At 50.1% G+C, this 25331-nt stretch overlaps 1 protein-coding gene across 2 annotated transcripts in view; it reads left to right on the top strand.

Annotated features, from left to right (window-relative positions):
* Window positions 1–25331, top strand: part of NUCB2 (nucleobindin 2) — a 202963-nt gene that overhangs the window by 14630 nt on the left and 163002 nt on the right. For both annotated transcript variants that reach the window (XM_073603953.1, XM_073603954.1), the window contains exons 3-9: window positions 210–336; window positions 857–960; window positions 13699–13884; window positions 15366–15456; window positions 16359–16417; window positions 16509–16601; window positions 19890–19979. In XM_073603953.1, coding sequence (XP_073460054.1) covers window positions 210–336; window positions 857–960; window positions 13699–13884; window positions 15366–15456; window positions 16359–16417; window positions 16509–16601; window positions 19890–19979 — 750 coding nt within the window. The remainder of the gene's footprint in view (window positions 1–209; window positions 337–856; window positions 961–13698; window positions 13885–15365; window positions 15457–16358; window positions 16418–16508; window positions 16602–19889; window positions 19980–25331) is intronic.

The raw sequence follows: 25331 nt of genomic DNA, 5'->3' as shown, positions 1-25331 counted from the left end.
GTGTCGCTCAGACAGGACCCCATATAACCGATGTCATGATTCTCCATTGTTTTCTATATCAGGTCTCATCTCACCAGCTGCCGGTAATCTCACTGCGGTGACACCGATTATGTGACGGGGACACGGGCAGCGCTGGTGGGAGAGGAGGCCGGGGTGGGGGATCTGCTCAAATCTCATTGTACGGCTTTGTTCCCCATGACTCTCCGCAGAGCGGGAAGATCAGTAGGGAGCTGGATCTGGTTGGTCATCACATCCGTACCAAGCTGGACGAGCTGAAGAGACAGGAGGTGTCCCGGCTGCGCATGCTGATCAAAGCGAAGCTCAGCGGTCCAGAGAGTGAGACTTTTATAAATGACATATGATGGGGGGGACCCCATTTATAGGTGGTATATGATGGGGGGGGGGGACCCCAATTATAGGTGGTATATGATGGGGGGACCCCAATTATAGGTGGTATATGATGGGGGGACCCCAATTATAGGTGGTATATGATGGGGGGACCCCAATTATAGGTGGTATATGATGGGGGGGCGGGGACCCCAATTATAGGTGGCATATGATGGGGGGACCCCAATTATAGGTGGTATATGATGGGGGGGACCCCAATTATAGGTGGTATATGATGGGGGGGCGGGGACCCCAATTATAGGTGGCATATGATGGGGGGACCCCAATTATAGGTGGTATATGATGGGGGGGACCCCAATTATAGGTGGTATATGATGGGGGGACCCCAATTATAGGTGGTATATGATGGGGGGGACCCCAATTATAGGTGGTATATGATGGGGGGGCTCATTATAGGGTATGTATCATTGTGGGTGTTATAACACTTCTGGTCATCTTCCTCATGTAGGTTCTGCCATCGATCGGAAGGCCCTGATAAAGCAGTTCAACCACCTCAATCACATGAACCCCCACTCGTTTGAACCCCAAGACTTGGACATGTTGATCAAAGCGGTGAGTGTTCTGTTTTTTGTCATCACATATTATTATAATTGTCTCTTCTTCCGGTAGACAGGACAAAGGCTCCGCCCTCCTCCTCCTCCCCCCACTTCACCCACACGGATCTGGACACTCTCTGCCCTCCTCCTCCTCCTCCTCTTCCTCCTCCTCCTTCCTCCACACGGCGCTGTGCGCTCTCCGCCCTCCTCCTCCTCCTGCACACAGTTTTTACTTTGGGGTCCTATGAAGATAACTGCATAGCGATTTGTCCGGTGAATCTGGTTTACATTTGTTTCTTTCTCGAACATCACGGGACACAGAGCCTCAGTAATTACTGATGGGTTATATAGGTATCACTAGGTGATTGGACACTGGTCACACCCTAACCAGGAAGTTCAACCCCCTATATAATCCCTCCCCTTGCAGGGATACCTCAGTTTTTACGCCAGTGTCTTAGGTGATGGACGTGTAAAGATATCCTGTGCTGAGCTCCAAAGGGAGTATCCTATATCCTATACTGGGGCAAGCCAGGCACACCGGATCCATTCCAAAGTGTCCTTTCTAGGCCGAATTGGATGGTACCCGGGCCTCGTGTCTGAAGAAACGAGGTTTTACCTGTAACGCTTCTCTTTTTAGAGAGCTGGACCCCGCATATTAGAAATTGGTTTTTCTAGCCTAATTTCTAGCCGGGTGCTTTACAGGCCCAGAACTGCAGGATCCCCCTATTCATAGGGGGCCCCAGTCTCTGACGGTTTTTTCAAACGGAGCCCACCGTGAGAGGTGAAGATTGGGTCTGTAGGTTTTCTCCTTTAAGGTAAATGCATGCTATGCCTATTGTGACCACCGGGGGCTGCCAAGAGCACATACCTTGTCATGCTGATGTCGGCTCAGTGTTCTTATGCTGCACAGCGTCTCCGGCTGGCTCCAGGTAGGATGGGATGGGGGGATTTCTCCTTCACGAATGTTCCCCCCAGGCAGGGGGAGGCCACAGGTGTCTGTAAGGCGGTTGTACACCGCTCGAGCACCGCCGCCGCCATTACAGGTACAGGCCCATCACTACCGGCCTCTCTCCTTCCTCCCCCTCCCCCAGCCTTTCCTCCATATTGTTTCCGGAGGGTCGGCCAGCGCGGGAAACGCTAGTTTTTTCTAAATTCAGGGGGGGGGGGGGCGGGGCGTCAGCACAGTGTCCAGCGTGCTCAGACACCCACACAGGCCAGCTGCAGGCTATTTAAGGCACTCTGTACAGGTGCACACAGCCTTTGGAGGGACACAGAGCTGACGGTCGCATGTAAGGTGGGACACAGGCATTCTCCTAGGCAGCATTTACTAAGGTAACACCAGACTGGGCATTTGGTAGCAGGGCTTTTAGCCGGACTACATCTCTCAGCAGTCAGTGTTCATTTTGTGATACCTCCACCTTGTTGCTTTGCACTATGGGTAGAAGAGGTTCAAATACCCCCAGAACCAGAGACACTAGGGGATCTCGTTCGGGTTCTGAGGACCCCCTTTCTGCAGCATCCCCCCCCCCCCCCGAGGGGCCAGGGACGGCTAGCCAGGGAGAGCCCTTGGGGTCAGGGGCTATACCTGCCTCCAGCACTTCAGCCCCTGTATATATTACACAGGAGGTTTTTTCCTCAACCATTACTGGTTTAGAGGAAAGATTAATGGCCATAATTACATCTTCACTCAGTGGAAGAAAATGCACTAGGCCTTCCTCTGTTCCCCAAGACCCTCAGGAAGAGGAGCTCTGGGATAAAGGAGAGGAATAAATAAAATAAAATAGAATACCGCGCTGTGAAAATTGAATAAATTAAGCTAAATACAAATACCCAGAAAAAAGCTGCTGCTAAAAGTGAGATACACACAACAATACATAAACCAGAAAAAAGCAGCGCTAAACCCACCAAAATTAAAATTGTACAGTAAAGACCAATATGGAAATAAAAATAGTGAAAAAGTGTCTATAGATCTAAATTTAAATTAAAACTGAAAAGTCCATCTTCTAAATTCCACAGTGCTAGTAGTAGAACCAAACTTGTAGTGTAATCGAAAAGTTCAATATTATCCTCCACCGCACCACCAGTGCGAAACACCCAAAATGCTCGCTTACCAGACGGCAAGCAGTAAAAGCTTGCGACCTATACCCGGCCAGGGCCTTTATCCGGTCAGGAGCCGAACAGATGGATACCAGGAAGAACCCTCAGGCTGATCTATATACCAGGCAGGGACCACCAAACTCGTGGTTCACAGGTACCAAGTGTAGGTAGATGTGGATAACGTTCAGATGTGTCCCAAAATGAAAGAAGGGTACCATAGTGTAATACTGACAGACATGTTTATTATGAAATAAGAAAGCCACTTACAAGATTGTAGTAATTAAAAGCAGATTAGCCGGCCGGCTCGTACAAACACCCGTCCCTCGAACGGCATACGCGAGACGTCAGCACGTCAGCTCCTCCCGACGCGCGCTTCGTCATATAATGATGTCGTCTGGGGCACAACATCATTTTATGAAGAAACGCGCGTCAGGAGGAGCTGACGTGCTGACGTCTCGCGTGTGCCGTTCGAGGGACGGGTGTTTGTACGAGCCGGCCGGCTAATCTGCTTTTAATTACTACAATCTTGTAAGTGGCTTTCTTATTTCATAATAAACATGTCTGTCAGTATTACACTATGGTACCCTTCTTTCATTTTGGGACACATCTGAACGTTATCCACATCTACCTACACTTGGTACCTGTGAACCACGAGTTTGGCGGTCCCTGCCTGGAATATAGATCAGCCTGAGGGTTCTTCCTGGTATCCATCTGTTTGGCTCCTGACAGGATAAAGGCCCTGGCCGGGTATAGGTCGCAAGCTTTTACTGCTTACCGTCTGGTAAGCGAGCATTTTGGGTGTTTAGCACTGGTGGTGCGGTGGAGGATAATATTGAACTTTTCGATTACACTACAAGTTTGGTTCTACTACTAGCACTGTGGAATTTAGAAGATGAACTTTTCAGTTTTAATTTAATTTAAATTTATATCTATAGACACTTTTTCACTATTTTTATTTCCATATTGGTCTTTACTGTACAATTTTAATAAAGGAGAGGAATCCCTTTCAGAGGATCGGGATGGGACGGATGATTCCTCTTCGGAGGAATCAGGCGGAGAGGGACCCTCTGCGACTTCCCAAGAGGAGAAAGTCTTAGTGCAGATCCTCACTGGATTGGTCCGCTCCACATTTAAGTTGCCCGTATCTGAATCAGTTAAAGACCCTCTTCTTCTATAGGGTCACTGAAACCTCCTCAAACAGCACATGCTTTTCCTGTTCATAATTTACTTGAAAAGCTCATTTATTCTGAGTGGGATCACCCAGACAAACGTTTTTTTCCGCCGAAAAAGTTTTCAACACTTTATCCTATGGAAGAAAAGTTTATTAAAATGTGGGGAATACCGGCCATTGATGCCGCCATTTCCTCCATAAATAATAGTCTGACTTGTCCTGTAGACAATGCTCAGATGCTCAGGGATCCTGTAGATAAAAAGATGGAATCCCTATTGAAGGATGTTTTCTCCTTAGCAGGATCAGTGGCCCAACCTGCAGTAGCAGCGATTGGAGTCTGTCAATACTTAAGAGACCATGTTAAGCAGGTTATCAAAGTATTACCTGACCAGCAGGCCCAGGGGTTTGCTAACCTTCCAGCGGCCTTATGCTTTGTGGTTGACGCCATTAGAGATTCTATCGTGCAAACCTCCCATCTTTCACTGGGGTTGGTGCATATACGTAGAATCCTATGGTTGAAAAATTGGTCAGCCGAAGCACCATGTAAGAAGCTCCTGGCGGGGTTTCCATTTCGTGGTGAAAGGTTGTTTGGAGAAGACTTGGATGACTATATCAAGAGAATCTCTTGTGGGAAAAGCACTCTCTTACCTGTCAAGAAGAAGAGTAAGCATCCCTCTTTCAAACGGACTCTTTCCCCAGCGCCAGGGGCATCAGCCTCCAGGCAGTCTCGACGGCCTCCTCCGTCTGGGTTCAGAAACATAGGTCAACCCCAGGGACAAAAGAAGTCCTGGGGGAAGAAGCCTACTAGACAAGACACTAAGGCCTCTTTATGAAGGGGCGCCCCCGCTCACTCGAGTGGGGGGAAGACTGTGACAGTTCTCAAAGCTCTGGCAGGAGGACTTCCAGGACAGATGGGTAATCTCCACGGTAACCTTAGGGTACAAGCTGGAGTTTCAGGAATTTCCCTCTCCTCGGTTCCTCAGATTAAGTGTCCCCAGAGACCCAGGAAAGAAGCAGTCGCTCCTTCTAGCGTTAGAGTGACTTTTGTCGCAGGAGGTCATTATGATGGTTCCCGCAAAGGACCAGGGATTGGGCTTCTATTCCAACCTTTTTACGGTCCAAAAGCCAAATGGGGTTGTCAGACCCATTCTGGATTTACGGGATCTGAACCGATTCCTAAGGATTCAGTCCTCCTGCATGGAATCAATTCGGACAGTAGCCTCCATCCTGCAGGGAGGAGAATTTCTGGCATCGATAGACATCAGAGATGCATATCTGCATGTGCCCATTTTTCCTGCTCATCAGAAGTTTCTGCGCTTCGAGGTAGGAGGGCGCCATTTCCAGTTTGTGGCTCTGCCTTTCGGGATAGCCACTGCACCTCGAGTGTTCACAAAGATCTTGGCTCCTCCTCTGGCCAGACTAAGGGCTCAGGGTATAGCTGTCATAGCATACCTAGATGACCTGCTACTAATAGACTGGTCGGTAGCCACCTTGAACGGGAACTTGAGGACCACAGTCAGCTATCTGGAACACCTAGGTTGGATCCTCAACCTAGAAAAATCTTTCCTAAAACCAGTAAGAAGACTGGAGTATTTAGGTTTGATCATAGGTACAAGCCAGGAAAAAGTATTTCTACCCCAGGCAAAGATCACTGCTTTAAGGGAGCTGATACTGGCAGTCAGGACCAAGAAGGGTCCTTCTGTCCGCCTTTGTATGAGGCTACTAGGGAAGATGGTGTCTTCATTCGAAGCAGTTCCCTATGCTCAGTTCCATTCAAGACTACTGCAACACCGTATTCTGTCAGCCTGGAACAAGAAGGTTCAGGCATTAGACTTTCCGATGCACCTGTCACATGTGGTGCGTCAGAGCCTCAATTGGTGGCTCATACCCGAAAACCTGCAGAAGGGGAAATCCTTTCTACCGGTCACCTAGACGGTGGTAACAACAGATGCCAGTCTGTCAGGTTGGGGAGCAGTTCTGGAACAGTCTGCGATTCAGGGGCTATGGTCCAAGACAGAGAGGACCTTACCCATCAACATTCTGGAGATCCGGGCTGTATATCTAGCCCTAAAAGCCTGGACTATCAGGCTACAGGGTTGCCCGGTCAGGATCCAGTCCGATAATGCCACAGCAGTGGCTTATGTCAATCATCAGGGAGGCACCCGGAGACGAGCTGCTCAAAAAGAGGTGAACCAGATCTTAGTCTGGGCAGAGATGCATGTGCCATGCATATCGGCAGTTTTCATCCCGGGAATAGAGAATTGGCAGGCGGACTATCTAAGTCGCCAGCAGTTACTCCCAGGGGAATGGTCTCTGCATCCCGACGTCTTTTGGGCCATATGCCAAAGATGGGGGGTCCCAGATGTAGTTCTCTTTGCATCTCGATTCATCAAAAAGATAGACAGATTTGTGGAAAGGACAAAAGATCCTCTTGCATGCGGGACGGATGCGTTGGTGATTCCGTGGCATCGGTTCTCACTGATTTACGCATTCCCGCCTATTCTGCTACTACCACGACTCCTTCGCAGGATCAGGCAGGAAAGGAAGTCAGTACTTCTGGTGGCCCCCGCTTGGCCCAGAAGGACTTGGTATGCAGAAATAGTAAGGATGACGGTAGGTTCCCCGTGGACACTACCGGAACGCCCAGACCTGTTATCTCAAGGTCCAGTGTTCCATCCTGCCTTACAAACGCTAAATTTGACGGTTTGGCTATTGAGACCCACGTTCTGAAGAGTCGTGGGCTCTCAGGTCCTGTCATATCTACCTTGATCAATGCAAGGAAGCCAGCTTCCAGGATGATTTATCATAGAGTCTGGAAAGCTTATGTAGCCTGGTGTGAATCCAGGGGTTGGCATCCCAGGAAATATGTCATAGGTAGAATCCTTGATTTTCTACAGATGGGATTAGAGATGAAGCTGGCCTTGAGTACCATCAAGGGCCAGGTCTCTGCTTTGTCAGTATTATTTCAGCGGCCACTTGCTTCGCATTCTTTGATCCGAAACTTTATGCAGGGGGTGATGCGTCTTAATCCTCCGGTTAGGACGCCCCTAAACCCCTGGGACTTGAACTTGGTCCTGGCTGTGTTACAGAAACAGCCTTTTGAACCAATAAGTCAGATTCCTTTGGTCTTGTTGACAAGGAAGTTAATTTTTCTGGTGGCCATCTCTTCTGCTAGAAGAGTATCAGAATTAGAAGCTCTTTCCTGTAAGGAGCCTTATTTGATTATACACAAGGATAGAGTGGTACTACGCCCTCATCCTAGTTTTTTACCGAAGGTGGTTTCTGATTTTCATTTAAACCAAGACATTGTTCTGCCTTCCTTTTTTCCAGATCCCTGTTCTCCGGAAGAGAGATCTCTACATTCGTTGGATGTAGTAAGAGCAGTTAAGGCCTATCTAGGGGCAACTACTCAGATCCGCAAGACGGATGTTTTGTTTGTGCTGCCAGAGGGTCCCAATAGAGGACAGGCAGCGTCAAAAGCTACCATTTCTAAATGGATTCGACAGTTGATCATTCAAGCTTACGGTTTGAAACAGAAGATTCCTCAGATCAGGGCACATTCCACAAGGGCTATTGGTGCTTCTTGGGCATTTCATCACCGGGCCTCTATGGCTCAAATCTGCAAGGCCGCACCCTGGTCTTCAGTTCATACATTCACCAGATTCTATCAGGTGGATGTGAGAAGGCATGAGGATATCGCCTTTGGGCGTAGTGTGCTGCAGGCAGCGGTACAGGGTCCTCAGGTCTGATTGCACCCTACTTGGTCGTGGTTCCCCCCCCTCAGGTAGCATTGCTCTGGGACATCCCATCAGTAATTACTGTGGCTCTGTGTCCCGTGATGTTCGAGAAAGAAAATAGGATTTACCAGCTTACCTGTAAAATCCTTTTCTTTCGAAGGACATCACGGGACACAGAGGTCCCACCCCTCTTCTAATACACTATATTGCTTGGCTACAAAACTGAGGTATCCCCAGGAAGGGGAGGGATTATATAGGGGGTTGAACTTCCTGATAGGGTGTGCCAGTGTCCAATCACCAGTGATACCTATATAACCCATCAGTAATTACTGTGGCTCTGTGTCCCGTGATGTCCATCTAAGGAAAAGGATTTTACAGGTAAGCTGTCTTAAAAAATCCTATTTTTGTGCACATTGGATGAAAACAAATATTTGGTTTTTTTTTTTGTTTTTTTTTTTTAGGTCATTTTTCCCTTCTAACGAAATGTTCTTTTATTATGGAGAGTAGAAAAGTACCACAATATGACCAGTAGGTGGAGCTGAGGAGATGCACAGAAAGTAGCCTAAAAAAAAGTTTTCTGAATTCACAAAGAATGTTCCCTGGATGAATGGCTGTGTACATTGTCATATAAATTGGTCCCTTTTGTGGTTTAATTTTGGCTGAAGTGTGGGAGATTCACCCCATGTGTCTTGGTGTCCCAGACAGGAAGTGATGAGAATCCAAAATGTTGCCACAGGAACAGGAAGTGAGGGGAAATCTTCCAGTGGGGACACCTGTTCTGGTGACACCTTTCTAAGCGGGGACACTCCCATTTCCTGTTGTGTTTTTGGGACAGGAAGTGAAGGGGAGACAGCCAATCCTGTGCGAGTGCAGAACTGTTTTAGAACTTTCATTGAGAAATAAGTTGATGATCAGATCAAAGGAGCTCAGATCTACGATTGTTATTTTGTAACTCTTTTTTTTTTTTTTACTTTTTGTTGTGCTATTTATATATAAATGTTTTTGTTTTTACATTTTACAACAAACATTCATAGGAAGATCCTCGTTACATTTGGCGGCTTGGTGAAAGTCACTGGAAAATGGTTCAAATTTTTTTGTTTGCTTCTAACATTGAATTTTGGAGCGAATGGGAAAATAAATGGTGGTAGAGAGCGAATTGAATGGTGGAATGAATGGTGGGAGAGGGTGGAATGAATGGTGGGAGAGGGCGGAATGCATGGTGGAATGAATGGTGGAATGAATGGTGGGAGAGGGCGGAATGCATGGTGGAATGAATGGTGGGAGAGGGCGGAATGAATGGTGGAATGAATGGTGGGAGAGGGTGGAATGAATGGTGGAATGATTGGTGGGAGAGGGCGGAATGAATGGTGGGAGAGGGCGGAATGAATGGTGGAATGAATGGTGGGAGAGGGTGGAATGAATGGTGGGAGAGTGTTGAATGAATGGTGGGAGAGGGCGGAATAAATGGTGGAATGAATGGTGGGAGAGGGCGGAATGAATGGTGGAATGAATGGTGGGAGAGGGCAGAATGAATGGTGGGAGAGGCCGGAATGAATGGTGGGAGAGGGCGGAATATATGGTGGAATGAATGGTGGGAGAGGCCAGAATGAATGGTGGAATGTATGGTGGGAGAGGGCAGAATGAATGGTGCAATGAATGGTGGGAGAGGGCGGAATGAATGATGGGAGAGGGCAGAATGAATGGTGGGAGAGGGCGGAATGAATGGTGGAATGAATGGTGGGAGAGGGCGGAATGAATGGTGGAATGAATGGTGGGAGAGGGCGGAATGAATGGTGGAATGAATGGTGGGAGAGGGCGGAATGAATGGTGGGAGAGGGCGGAATGAATGGTGGAATGAATGGTGGGAGAGGGCGGAATGAATGGTGGGGGAGGGCGGAATGAATGGTGGGAGAGGGCGGAATGAATGGTGGAATGAATGGTGGGAGAATGTGGAATGAATGGTGGGAGAGGGCGGAATAAATGGTGGAATGAATGGTGGGAGAGGGCAGAATGAATGGTGGGAGAGGGCGGAATATATGGTGGAATGAATGGTGGGAGAGGCCAGAATGAATGGTGGAATGTATGGTGGGAGAGGGCAGAATGAATGGTGCAATGAATGGTGGGAGAGGGCGGAATGAATGATGGGAGAGGGCAGAATGAATGGTGGGAGAGGGCGGAATGAATGGTGGAATGAATGGTGGGAGAGGGCGGAATGAATGGTGGAATGAATGGTGGGAGAGGGCGGAATGAATGGTGGAATGAATGGTGGGAGAGGGCGGAATGAATGGTGGAATGAATGGTGGGAGAGGGCGGAATGAATGGTGGAATGAATGGTGGGGGAGGGCGGAATGAATGGTGGGAGAGGGCGGAATGAATGGTGGAATGAATGGTGGGAGAATGTGGAATGAATGGTGGGAGAGGGCGGAATAAATGGTGGAATGAATGGTGGGAGAGGGCGGAATGAATGGTGGAATGAATGGTGGGAGAGGGCAGAATGAATGGTGGAATGAATGGTGGGAGAGGGCGGAATATATGGTGGAATGAATGGTGGGAGAGGGCGGTATGAATGGTGGGAGAGGCCAGAATGAATGGTGGAATGTATGGTGGGAGAGGGCAGAATGAATGGTGGGAGAGGGCGGAATGAATGATGGGAGAGGGCAGAATGAATGGTGGGAGAGGGCGGAATGAATGGTGGAATGAATGGTGGGAGAGGGCGGAATGAATGGTGGGAGAGGGCGGAATGAATGGTGGGAGAGGGCGGAATGAATGGTGGAATGAATGGTGGGAGAGGGTGGAATGAATGGTGGGAGAGGGCGGAATGAAAGGTGGAATGAATGGTGGGAGAGGGCGGAATGAATGGTGGAATGAATGGTGGGGGAGGGCGGAATGAATGGTGGGGGAGGGCGGAATGAATGGTGGGAGAGGGCAGAATGAATGGTGGAATGAATGGTGGGAGAGGGCGGAATGAATGGTGGAATGAATGGTGGGAGAGGGCGGAATGAATGGTGGAATGAATGGTGGGAGAGGGCGGAATGAATGGTGGAATGAATGGTGGGAGAGGGCGGAATGAATGGTGGGAGAGGGCGGAATGAATGGTGGAATGAATGGTGGGGGAGGGCGGAATGAATGGTGGGAGAGGGCGGAATGAATGGTGGAATGAATGGTGGGAGAATGTGGAATGAATGGTGGGAGAGGGCGGAATAAATGGTGGAATGAATGGTGGGAGAGGGCGGAATGAATGGTGGAATGAATGGTGGGAGAGGGCGGAATGAATGGTGGGAGAGGGCGGAATGAATGGTGGGAGAGGGCGGAATGAATGGTGGAATGAATGGTGGGAGAGGGTGGAATGAATGGTGGGAGAGGGCGGAATGAAAGGTGGAATGAATGGTGGGAGAGGGCGGAATGAATGGTGGAATGAATGGTGGGGGAGGGCGGAATAAATGGTGGAATGAATGGTGGGAGAGGGCGGAATGAATGGTGGAATGAATGGTGGGAGAGGGCGGAATGAATGGTGGGAGAGGGCGGAATGAATGGTGGGAGAGGGCGGAATGAATGGTGGAATGAATGGTGGGAGAGGGTGGAATGAATGGTGGGAGAGGGCGGAATGAAAGGTGGAATGAATGGTGGGAGAGGGCGGAATGAATGGTGGAATGAATGGTGGGGGAGGGCGGAATGAATGGTGGGGGAGGGCGGAATGAATGGTGGGAGAGGGCGGAATGAATGGTGGAATGAATGGTGGGAGAATGTGGAATGAATGGTGGGAGAGGGCGGAATAAATGGTGGAATGAATGGTGGGAGAGGGCGGAATGAATGGTGGAATGAATGGTGGGAGAGGCCGGAATGAATGGTGGGAGAGGGCGGAATATATGGTGGAATGAATGGTGGGAGAGGCCAGAATGTATGGTGGGAGAGGGCAGAATGAATGGTGCAATGAATGGTGGGAGAGGGTGGAATGAATGATGGGAGAGGGCAGAATGAATGGTGGGAGAGGGCGGAATGAATGGTGGAATGAATGGTGGGAGAGGGCGGAATGAATGGTGGAATGAATGGTGGGAGAGGGCGGAATGAATGGTGGAATGAATGGTGGGAGAGGGCGGAATGAATGGTGGAATGAATGGTGGGAGAGGGCGGAATGAATGGTGGAATGAATGGTGGGGGAGGGCGGAATGAATGGTGGGAGAGGGCGGAATGAATGGTGGAATAAATGGTGGGAGAATGTGGAATGAATGGTGGGAGAGGGCGGAATAAATGGTGGAATGAATGGTGGGAGAGGGCGGAATGAATGGTGGAATGAATGGTGGGAGAGGGCAGAATGAATGGTGGAATGAATGGTGGCAGAGGCCGGAATGAATGGTGGGAGAGGGCGGAATATATGGTGGAATGAATGGTGGGAGAGGGCGGTATGAATGGTGGGAGAGGCCAGAATGAATGGTGGAATGTATGGTGGGAGAGGGCAGAATGAATGGTGGGAGAGGGCGGAATGAATGATGGGAGAGGGCAGAATGAATGGTGGGAGAGGGCGGAATGAATGGTGGAATGAATGGTGGGAGAGGGCGGAATGAATGGTGGAATGAATGGTGGGAGAGGGCGGAATGAATGATGGGAGAGGGCAGAATGAATGGTGGGAGAGGGCGGAATGAATGGTGGAATGAATGGTGGGAGAGGGCGGAATGAATGGTGGAATGAATGGTGGGAGAGGGCGGAATGAATGGTGGGAGAGGGCGGAATGAATGGTGGGAGAGGGCGGAATGAATGGTGGAATGAATGGTGGGAGAGGGTGGAATGAATGGTGGGAGAGGGTGGAATGAATGGTGGGAGAGGGCGGAATGAATGGTGGGGGAGGGCGGAATGAATGGTGGGGGAGGGCGGAATGAATGGTGGGAGAGGGTGGAATGAATGGTGGAATGAATGATGCTCCCTGCAGGGATGAGCACACATCGCCTCCCTGAGCTCCAGCAGAAACTCTGGAAGGATGTGGTGGAGTGTGAAGGTCATTGGTGAGTGTGAAGGTGATCGTGGTAGTGTGAAGGTGATCGTGGTAGTGTGAAGGTGATCGTGGAGTGTGAAGGTGATCGTGGAGTGTGAAGGTCATGGGGGAGTTGTGGCTTTGTGTGTCCATACGATGTGGTTTAATGGTCTCCATGGAAAGTAGAAGGGGCTTACTATGGGGGGAATGGAAGAAGAGGAGTGAAGAGCACCGGTGGAGACCTCAGAGGAGGGTCAGGACTGCTCCTAAACCAGGGTTTCTCAACTCCAGTCCTCAAGGTGCCCCAACAGGTCATGTTTTCAGGCTCTCCATTATTTTGCACAGGTGATTTGATCACTTTCACTGCCTTAGTAATTACCACAGCCATTTCATCTGAGGGAAATCCTGAAAACATGACCTGTTGGGGCGCCTTGAGGACTGGAGTTGGGAAACACTGCTCTAAACAATACCTTCTTCCTTCTTAAGGGGAAACACCTTTACAAACACTTTAAAACAAGATCTGGATTTCAGATATTGTGATATAACACTTTGTAGCTATGAGCCCTCTCATGTACAAATCTATCCAAAGTGTCAATGAGAGCCAGCCTGTTGAAAGAGATCTGCGCCCTCTTTTCTATCCCATAGTGCTAAGAGGAATCCTTTGTCCTGTATGAAATATTTACTTGTAAAACACAGATTGTTAAAAAATAATAAAACTGACCCAAAACTATTGTAATGTCTTCTCTAGAAAGCTGTTGGCTGATGATGTGCTCTGTATTTTAGGCAACAAAAGACCTGGAGAACTTCGATAAAAAGCGGCATGATGAGTATAAGCGATATGAAATGATGAAGGAACATGAACGACGAGAACACCTGAAAACCCTGAATGAGGAGCAGAGGAAGGCGGAGGAGGCCAAATACGAAGAGATGAAGAAGAAGCATAAAGACCACCCAAAGATTAACCATCCGGTGAGTGGACAGGAACCGCTCCGCTCCTCCAGTATAAACCATCACCGCCCCCTCCTCCCTCCAGTATAAACCATCACCACCTCCTCCTCCTCCTCCCTCCAGTATAAACCATCACCGACCCCTCCTCCCTCCAGTATAAACCATCACCGACCCCTCCTCCCTCCAGTATAAACCATCACCACCCCCTCCTCCCTCCAGTATAAACCATCACCACCCCCTCCTCCCTCCAGTATAAACCATCACCGCCCCCTCCTCCCTCCAGTATAAACCATCACCACCTCCTCCTCCTCCTCCCTCCAGTATAAACCATCACCGACCCCTCCTCCCTCCAGTATAAACCATCACCACCCCCTCCTCCCTCCAGTATAAACCATCACCGCCCCCTCCTCCTCCCTCCAGTATAAACCATCACCACCTCCTCCTCCTCCTCCCTCCAGTATAAACCATCACCACCCCCTCCTCCTCCTCCCTCCAGTATAAACCATCACCACCCCCTCCTCCTCCTCCCTCCAGTATAAACCATCACCACCCCCTCCTCCCTCCAGTATAAACCATCACCGCCCCCTCCTCCTCCCTCCAGTATAAACCATCACCACCCCCTCCTCCTCCTCCCTCCAGTATAAACCATCACCACCCCCTCCTCCTCCCTCCAGTATAAACCATCACCACCTCCTCCTCCCTCCAGTATAAACCATCACCACCCCCTCCTCCTCCCTCCAGTATAAACCATCACCACCTCCTCCTCCTCCTCCCTCCAGTATAAACCATCACCACCCCCTCCTCCTCCTCCCTCCAGTATAAACCATCACCCCCTCCTCCTCCTCCCTCCAGTATAAACCATCACCGACCCCTCCTCCCTCCATTATAAACCATCACCACCCCCTCCTCCCTCCAGTATAAACCATCACCGACCCCTCCTCCTCCCTCCAGTATAAACCATCACCACCCCTCCTCCTCCCTCCAGTATAAACCATCACCACCTCCTCCTCCTCCCTCCAGTATAAACCATCACCACCTCCTCCTCCTCCCTCCAGTATAAACCATCACCACCCCCTCCTCCTCCTCCCTCCAGTATAAACCATCACCACCCCCTCCTCCCTCCAGTATAAACCATCACCGACCCCTCCTCCTCCCTCCAGTATAAACCATCACCACCCCCTCCTCCTCCCTCCAGTATAAACCATCACCACCCCCTCCTCCTCCTCCCTCCAGTATAAACCATCACCACCCCCTCCTCCTCCCTCCAGTATAAACCATCACCGCCCCCTCCTCCTCCCTCCAGTATAAACCATCACCACCCCCTCCTCCTCCTCCCTCCAGTATAAACCATCACCACCCCCTCCTCCTCCCTCCAGTATAAACCATCACCCCCTCCTCCTCCCTCCAGTATAAACCATCTCCTCCTCCTCCTCCTCCTCCTCCTCCTCCTCCTCCTCCTCTCTCCAGTATAAACCTTCCTCTGCTCTCTATCTCTCCTCCAGGGCAGTCAGGACCAGCTGAAGGAGGTCTGGCAGGAAACCGATGGTTTGGACCCCAGTGACTTTGACCCAAAGACTTTCTTTATGCTGCACGGTGAGTGGGGGATGGGTCCTGGGCTCGGTCAGGTTTTGGGGGGTTGGGTGTTTGGGGGGGGGGTTGCTGTGAGTCCTCCTGGCAGTGGAAGCCCTTGGGATACAACCATGGATGGACCTCCTGGAAGCCCATGGGAGTTGGTTTAGGAGAGAGTTGGTGATGAACAATTATCAGACGTTGTGTTTGGGGGTTGTAAACGTTCCGCCTCTCCTTCACCTTCCATATATTGAGGCATCAGGCGTGGGGAAGGAGGAAGCGGATACAAGGATGGCGGGTTCTATGATTGTGTATGGCGTCTGTGCCGCCATGTCTGATCGCTTCATTGGCCTGTAGTTGTGTATGACTCCGTCAGTCGTATGGAGGCTCCGCCCACACCACCCACCCAGCAGTGTTCAGTGATCTGTTATGGGGGGGGGTTATATCACATGGGGTTATATCACATGAGGGGGGATTATATCACATGAGGGGGGGTTATATCACATGAGGGGGGGGTTATATCACATGAGGGGGGGTTATATCACATGGTTATATCACAGGGGGCGGGGTTATATCACATGGGGGGGTTATATCACATGAGGGGGGGTTATATCACATGAGGGGGGGTTATATCACATGGTTATATCACAGGGGGCGGGGTTATATCACATGGGGGGGTTATATCACATGAGGGGGGGTTATATCACATGAGGGGGGATTATATCACATGGTTATATCACAGGGGGCGGGGTTATATCACATGGGGGGGTTATATCACGGGGGGGGGGGGGGGTTATATCACATGGAGGAGTTATATCACATGGGGGGGTTATATCACATTGGGGGGATTATATCACATGGGGGGGTTATATCACATGGGGGGTGTGACTCGGTGATGCGGGGTAATAATGTGCGTCTTGTTCCAGATACTAATGGAGACAACTTCTTAGATGAGCAGGAACTGGAGGCTCTCTTCACCAAGGAGGTAAGTGGCCATTCTCATTACCCAGCATGCACCTCTCGGAGAGGGAAGAGAACCGTCCATAGGGTGCAATGCTCTGTCTTCTGTATTACAGCTGGAGAAGGCGTACGACTCGAAGAATGAGGAAGATGACATGGTGGAGATGGAGGAGGAGCGGCTGAAGATGAGAGAACATGTGATGAACGAGGTGACGTCCATCAGGGAATATTATGGGGAAGTTGTGGAATCTTCTCTGACTGCTATAATGGAAAACTTATAGTGACCCTGCCTACCCTCCCCCAAACTAAAATCCCCCCAATAAAGCCCCCCCCCCCCCCCCGGCTCCACCTGCCTACCTACCTGCTTCAATCTCCAAGCCTCTGGCTGCCTCCTTGTTCTCATCTGGTGGGTTGCATCTTCCATCCCCCATAGGGGGGGTTATTGGAAGCAGTTGCAGGACGGTCCTCTGGGTTCAGGTATGTAAGCAGATGGGGAGAGGTACAGTCAGGTCCATAAATATTGGGACATGGACACAATTCTAATCTTTTTGGCTCTATACACCACCACAATGGATTTGAAATGAAATGAAATGAACAAGATGTTCTTTATCTGCAGACTTTCAGCTTTAATTTGAGGGTATTTACATCCAAATCAGGTGAACGGTGTAGGAATTACAACAGTTTGTATATGTGCCTCCCACTTTTTAAGGGACCAAAAGTAATGGGACAGATTAACAATCATCCATCAAACTTTCACTTTTTAATACTTGGTTGCAAATACTTTGCAGTCAATTACATCCTGAAGTCTGGAACACATAGACATCACCAGACGTTGGGTTTCATCCCTGGTGATGCTCTGCCAGGCCTCTACTGCAATTGTCTTCAGTTCCTGCTTGTTCTTGGGGCATTTTCCCTTCAGTTTTGTCTTCAGCAAGTGAAATGCATGCTCAATCGGATTCAGGTCAGGTGATTGACTTGGCCATTGCATAACATTCCACTTCTTTCCCTTTAAAAAACTCTTTGGTTGCTTTCGCAGTATGTTTCGGGTCATTGTCCATCTGCACTGTGAAGCTCCGTCCAATGAGTTCTGAAGCATTTTGTTGAATATGAGCAGATAATATTGTCCGAAACACTTCAGAATTCATCCTGCTGCTTTTGTCAGCAGTCACATCATCAATAAATACAAGAGAACCAATTGCATTGGCAGCCATACATGCCCACGCCATGACACTACCACCACCATGCTTCACTGATGAGGTGGTATGCTTTGGATCATGAGCAGTTCCTTTCCTTCTCCATACTCTTCTCCTCCCATCACTCTGGTACAAGTTGATCTTGGTCTCATCTGTCCATAGGATGTTGTTCCAGAACTGTGAAGGCTTTTTTAGATGTTGTTTGGCAAACTCTAATCTGGCCTTCCTGTTTTTGAGGCTCACCAATGGTTTACATCTTGTGGTGAACCCTCTGTATTCACTCTGGTGAAGTCTTCTCTTGATTGTTGACTTTGACACACATACAACTACCTCCTGGAGAGCGTTCTTCATCTGGCCAACTGTTGTGAAGGGTGTTTTCTTCATCAGGGAAAGAATTCTTCGGTCATCCACCACAGTTGTTTTCCGTGGTCTTCCGGGTCTTTTGGTGTTGCTGAGCTCACCGGTGCGTTCTTTCTTTTTAAGGATGTTCCAAACAGTTGATTTGGCCACACCTAATGTTTCTGCTATCTCTCTGATGGGTTTGTTTTGTTTTTTCAGCCTAATGATGGCTTGCTTCACTGATAGTGACAGCTCTTCAGATCTCATATTGAGAGTTGACAGCAACAGATTCCAAATGCAAATAGCACACTTGAAATGAACTCTGGACCTTTTATCTGCTCCTTGTAAATGGGATAATGAGGGAATAACACACACCTGTCCATGGAACAGCTGAGCAGCCAATTGTCCCATTACTTTTGGTCCCTTAAAAAGTGGAAGGCACATATACAAACTGTTGTAATTCCTACACCGTTCACCTGATTTGGATGTAAATACCCTCAAATTAAAGCTGAGAGTCTGCAGTTAAAGCACATCTTGTTCGTTTCATTTGAAATCCATTATGGTGGTGTATAGAGCCAAAAAGATTAGAATTGTGTCAATGTCCCAATATTTATGGACCTGACTGTCTATTATATGGGGGGAGGGGGGGGTAGTGCCACCTAACATGATTTGGGTTCTTCACACCCAGGCCATGGAAAGGTTGGGTGGCAAGTAAGTTTTTTTATTTTTTTTAATTTGTTTTTAAAGACTCCTTTATTTCAGGGCGGAGTGTCCCGGCACATCATGCTGCACATTAAGGGCCCATTCACACCAGAAAATGCAGAGAGCTGCGTGTTTTTGACTGCATGTTTACATGCGTTTGAAGTGTGCTTGACGCGATCTTGAATGCGTTGCGTTTAGAATTGCTTTTGCAGTGCATTCTTTTTTTTTTTTTTAAATACATTTTTGGACTTGAATTAAATGGGGGTGGGGCGGGTGAAGTGCGTTCCCTGCATTTGTGGTGCGTAAAATACAACACACAGCATTTATTTATTTTAATTGCACGGCAGAGACGTGCACTGCGCCCCCCCCAGGATTACCCGGATTTTGGGAGTTCTATGCAGTTGCAGTTCAGAATGTGTTCATTATGAAAGGGTCCAAACCTGCGTTTTCATTAATTACTTCCCCCGGGATGACCTCCTATGACGTCCTGGACTTGAAGTGGAGATATCGGGATGACGGGTGCAGCTGCAGGCATCATCCACATAGGCAATCTTAAAAACCCTCATAACGTCCCCTGCCGACCTCCGGTGCGTCTCTGGTCTCACCTGTGCGAGAATGTTTTAGAAGCGGACGCATTCCAACCACACATGTGAGGAATCGCCGCAAAGGTCACAGCGAGAGCGATAATTCCAGTGCTAGATCTCCTCTAACTCTAAACTGGAAAAACATTTAAAGCGTCTTCTATGGAGATTTGTAAGTACCAAAGTTTGGCGCCATTCCACGAGTGTGCGCAATTTTCAGGTGTGACATGTTAGGTATCTATGTGGCGTGACGTCATCTTTCACATTATACAAAAATATTTGGGGTAAATATTGTGTCCTTCTTCTTCTTGAAAGTGTAAAAAATTGCTGCGCAAATACCATGTGATGTAAAAAAAAAAAAAAAAAATACGACTGAAATCTTATTCCCCGGGGTCTCTGCTAATAAATAAAGCGCAGGTAGGTAGGTAGAGGGGCGCAGGTAGGTAGGTAGAGGGGCGCAGGTAGGTAGGTAGAGGGCTACCATAGGGGCCTCTTGGTGATCAGTGCAAAGTCCACCTCACCCTGAGACACATCGGCTCATCAATGTATCTGAACTGTTTAAGTTGTCTTAGTAACCAGCAGATTTTTCCTTCTGTCTGATTGGTTGAATGTGATTGGTTGTTATGGGAGATGAGTGCAGTGTGCGGATCCCTGTGATAGTCGTGTCTGGTGTCTTCTCCAGGTGGATGTGAATAAAGATCGGCTGCTCGATCTGCAGGAATTCTTGGCAGCAACACAGAAGAAGGAATTCCTGGAGCCGGACGGATGGGAGGTAATAAAACGGGAGCAATAAATAGAGACGTGACACTGGTGTCTGTACACCGCCCCGCCCTGTGTCCTCACATCCCCTCTCTGCCCCGCCCTGTGTCCGCATATCACCTCTCTGCCCCGCCCTGTGTCTGCACGTCCTCTCTCTGCCCCGCCCTGTGTCTGCACGTCCTCTCTCTGCCCCGCCCTGTGTCCGCACGTCCCCTCTCTGCCCCGCCCTGTGTCCGCACGTCCCCTCTCTGCCCCGCCCTGTGTCCGCACGTCCCCTCTCTGCCCCGCCCTGTGTCCGCACGTCCCCTCTCTGCCCCGCCCTGTGTCCGCACGTCCCCTCTCTGCCCCGCCCTGTGTCCGCACGTCCCCTCTCTGCCCCGCCCTGTGTCCGCACGTCCCCTCTCTGCCCCACCCTGTGTCCGCACGTCCCCTCTCTGCCCCGCCCTGTGTCCGCACGTCCCCTCTCTGCCCCGCCCTGTGTCCGCACGTCCCCTCTCTGCCCCACCCTGTGTCCGCACATCCCCTCTCTGCCCCGCCCTGTGTCCACACGTCCCCTCTCTGCCCCGCCCTGTGTCCGCACGTCCCCTCTCTGCCCCGCCCTGTGTCCGCACGTCCCCTCTCTGCCCCGCCCTGTGTTCACACATCTCCTCTCTGCCCCGCCCTGTGTCCGCACATCCCCTCTCTGCCCCGCCCTGTGTCCGCACGTCCCCTCTCTGCCCCGCCCTGTGTCCGCACGTCCCCTCTCTGCCCCGCCCTGTGTCCGCACGTCCCCTCTCTGCCCCGCCCTGTGTCCGCACGTCCCCTCTCTGCCCCGCCCTGTGTCCGCACGTCCCCTCTCTGCCCCGCCCTGTGTCCGCACATCCCCTCTCTGCCCCGCCCTGTGTCCGCACGTCCCCTCTCTGCCCCGCCCTGTGTCCGCACGTCCCCTCTCTGCCCCGCCCTGTGTCCGCACGTCCCCTCTCTGCCCCGCCCTGTGTCCGCACGTCCCCTCTCTGCCCCGCCCTGTGTCCGCACGTCCTCTCTCTGCCCCGCCCTGTGTTCACATATCCCCCTCTCTGCCCCGCCCTGTGTCCGCACGTCCCCTCTCTGTCCCGCCCTGTGTTCACATATCCCCCTCTCTGCCCCGCCCTGTGTCCGCACGTCCCCTCTCTGTCCCGCCCTGTGTCCGCACATCTGTTACCCTCCCTACCCCATGTCCACACCTCCGCCCCCCCCCTCATGTCCACACATCTCCCCAAACCAAACCCTCCCCTCCCTGTGTCTGCCCCCATCTGTACCCCCCCCATGACCACACATTACCCCAAACCAAACCTCCACATAATATGTATAAAAATATAATCTCCTAAAATAAGTGATGTGCAAACTGTTGGTGCGATATAAATCCTTTATAATTACTATTATTATTCTCAAAAGAAATTTATACTACAAGAAGATCCTTCAATGAATGAAGTGTAATGGCGGGTAGTGGTCAGTAGATGGCAGCACCTTCCTGACTCTGGTGTCCTCCATTCATTCACAGATTCCGTTCACGCTGGAGGTCTGATCATCACACGTTTCCCCAAACCCTCCCCCTCCCCGTGTGTGCACATCTGTCCCCACCCCCCAACCCAAACCCTCCCCCTCCCCGTGTGTGCACATCTGTCCCCAACCCAAACCCTCCCCATGTGTGCACATCTGTCCTCCCAACCCCCCCAATGGCCACACATCTCCCCTCCCCGTGTGTGCACACCTGGTCCCCCCCCCCCCCCCCCCCCCCCGTCATGTCCACATATCTCCCCAACCCTCCCCCTCCCCGTGTGTGCACACCTGGTCCCCCCCCCCCCCCCCCCGTCATGTCCACATATCTCCCCAACCCAAACCCTCCCCCTGTCTGCACTTCTGTCCTCGATGTCATGACAATTGTGTAATACTGTACCCATATGACATTTGTGTCTTCTTTTTTTTTTTTTTTTTTGAGACCGATAGAGCTTTCTTTTAATGGTATTTAATCATCATTGATTTATTTTTTTTATTTATTGCTAAACAAATGAAAAAAGACCGATCATTTTTTGGGGAAAAAACCCTTTTTCTTCGTTTCTGTTTATAAAACAAAACTTGCTGAAAGCTCTGCCAATGATTTCTCAAGGAGCTCCTCTACAAGTGAAGCCCGTGTGAAACCAGCCCAAAGCTTTTCTATCTGATCACATGTATAGAAAATATATAAAATGTTTCACGAGACACAATTACATAAAATATTTATTTATAATATATATATTATCACATGACCACAAAGCTCCGGCTCACTCCCTTTCCTCTGTGTCTGGTGTGACTTTATGAACACCACCACCTCGGAGAGGCCATAACATCGGTGGAATAACCGGCTGTGCCGGATTCTGTATCGGCTCTCCATATCATAAGCAGCATAGTGGAAAAATGTCTGCAGGGAATGTCAGAGGAATGTGGATGGGACCAGATTGTTGTTGTGAAGCCTCCTCTCTCCCCTCCTCTCCCCTCTCCTTTCCCCGCTCCTCTCCTTCTCTCCTCTCCTCTCCTTCTCTCCTCTCCTCTCCTTCTCTCCTCTCCTCTCCTCTCCTCTCCTCTCCTTCTCTCCTCTCCTTCCCTCCTCTCCCCTTCTCTCCTCTCCTTCTCCGTCTCTCTTCTCCTTCTCCGTCTCTCCTCTCCCCTCCTCTCCTTCTCTGTCTCTCCTCTCCCCTCCTCTCCTTCTCCGTCTCTCCTCTCCTCTCCTCTCCTCTCCTCTCTTCTCTCCTCTCCTTCCCTCCTCTCCCTTCTCTCCTCTCCCCTTTTCTCCTCTGCTCTCCTTCTCCGTCTCTCTTCTCCTTCTCCGTCTCTCCTCTCCCCTCCTCTCCTTCTCCGTCTCTCCTCCCCTCCCCGCTCCTCTCCTTCTCCCCCCTCCCCTCCTCTCCCCTCCTCTCCTTCTCCGTCTCTCCTCCCCTCCCCGCTCCTCTCCTTCTCCCCCCTCCCCTCCTCTCCTCTCCTCTCCTTCCCTCCTCTCCTCTCCTTCTCTGTCTCTCCTCTCCTCTCCTCTCTCCTCCTCTCCTCTCCTCTCCCCTCTCCCCTCTCCCCTCTCCCCTCTCCCCTCTCCCCTCTCCCTTCTCCCCTCTCCTCTCCTTCTCCCCTCTCCTCTCCTTCTCCTCTCTCCTCTCCTCTCCTTCTCCCTCTCCTCTCTCTCCTCTCCTCTCCTTCTCCCCTCTCCCCTTCTCTCCTCTAAGTGTCCTTTGAGCTTCTCCAGCTCCTTTTTATTGCTTGGCATGGAGTGCACAGCTCCTGTTACAGATTAAGATAGTACAAGGACACAGATATGGTGATAAATATATTGAAGGATTTTTAAATACAAACAGTAGAATGCAAATGTTTTGTGTCACTTGTAGAAAAAAAAAAGCTAAGAAGTGCAGATGCTTCAAATTCCTTCAACTACTAGTTTGAACTTGTCTAATCACGACCTACAAAAAACGTAAAAAATAAATTGGATTGATATTTGATGTCCATCCTTTGCCTTGTAGACGGTGTCGGCTTTCCCCGGTACACAGCCGCACAGTGCAGTATTTTTCAGGCATTTGGTCCGTTGTTCAGTTTACAATTATACCAAACCGGATCATCAACCAGATAACATGGAGGGTAAAATACGATCACTGAGTCAAACTGGATCCGAGATTTAGGAGGAATGGGACTGGGTGAGGAGAAGCCAAATTCTGCTAACAGGTTAAAGGTCACTGAAGACAGTTCAATGTAGAACATCTTACACAATGGCAAAACTGAGCAAAACCACATGGGGGGTCTTACTGCATCAACAGGGTCCTTCACAGGCTGAAATGTCCACAAAGACCGGTAATTTAACCTGTGCTGTCCAAGATCTTCTGCAGAAGCTGAAATCACAGCGTTTAACCAAGGAACCTTCGTGGAAAGGATCAAAGACACACCATGCTGACTTCTTTAGCAAGTAGAAGACGTCTAGTGACACTATTAGCTCAGACTTTGCATAAACCACCTGGCTCCAGGTACAGCAATCTACAGTCTGGAGAAGTCTGGAGAAGTCTTCTTAGGCCGTGTACACACGACTGGACTTTTCGACAGCAAAGGTCCGACGGAACAAATCTGACCTTTTCTGTCGAAAAATCTGCCGGACTTTTGAAATAGAACATGTTTCAAATCTTTCCGACAGATTCGAGTCCTATCGAAAAATCAGTTTGTCTGTATGCTAGTCCGACGTACGAAAAACGACGCTAGGGCAGCTATTGGCTACTGGCTATGAACTTCCTTATTCTATTCCGGTCGCACGTCATCCCGTTCGAATCAGTCGGACTTTAGTGTGATCGTGTGTAGGCAAGTCCATTTCGTTGGAACTCCATCGGAACATCCTTTGGAGTTCAGTCCGTCAAAGTCTGCTCACGTGTACGCGGCATTAGAGGTCTTCGTAGAAGACTTGGGCCTAAAAATCCATACCTCCAGCATGATTGGGCTGTGCATGAAAACTGGGGTCCTTAAAACTGGTGTCAGGTTCTCTGGACTGATGAGTCAAAATTTGAAATATTTGACCAGAATAGTAGGCAGTTTGCCAAACTGTGTCTGCAGCCAACTGTGAAGCATGGGGGAGGTTCCTTGCAGGTTTGGGGCTGCATTTCTGCAAGAGTTGGGGATTTAGTCAGGATCATTGGTGTCCTCCTCCATGCTGAGAAATCCAGCGGATATTTATTAATCATGCCAAACCATTAGGGAGGCATGTGATTGGCACCAATGACCCCCCCCCCCCTCACAGAGCCCAGATCTTTCAAAGAGATGGTATGACCCCCACAGAGCCCCGATCTTTGGAAAAGATGGTTACGACCCCCACAGAGCCCCGATCTTTGAAGGAGATGGTACGATCCCCCCCACAGAGCCCTGAACTTTGGAAGAGATGGTACGACCCCCCCATCTTTTGAAGAGATGGTACGGCCCCCACAGAGCCCCCATCTTTTGAAGAGATGGTACGGCCCCCACAGAGCCCCCATCTTTAGAAGAGATGGTACGGCCCCCACAGAGCCCCCATCTTTAGAAGAGATGGTACGGCCCCCACAGAGCCCTGATCTTTAGAAGAGATGGTACGATCCCCACAGAGCCACGATCTTTAGCAGAGATGGTACGACCCCCACAGAGCCCTGATCTCTAACTAAAGGAGGTGGCATAAATCTGCAGAACCATACACTGCTAGACAAGTCACCCAGGAGGAAGTGGGGGAGGCCTGCTAGAGACCCCGTCATATAGGTTGTGGGGGGCAGTGATAGGCTGCTAGGAGCCCCGTCATATAGGTTGTTGGGGGCAGTGATAGGCTGCTAGGAGCCCCGTCATATAGGTTGTGGGGGGCAGTGATAGGCTGCTAGGAGCCCCGTCA

Source organism: Aquarana catesbeiana, linkage group LG11 (assembly GCF_042186555.1).
Source record: "Aquarana catesbeiana isolate 2022-GZ linkage group LG11, ASM4218655v1, whole genome shotgun sequence".
Taxonomy (NCBI): Eukaryota; Metazoa; Chordata; class Amphibia; order Anura; family Ranidae; genus Aquarana; species Aquarana catesbeiana.
This window is presented reverse-complemented; position numbering and strand designations above follow the sequence as displayed.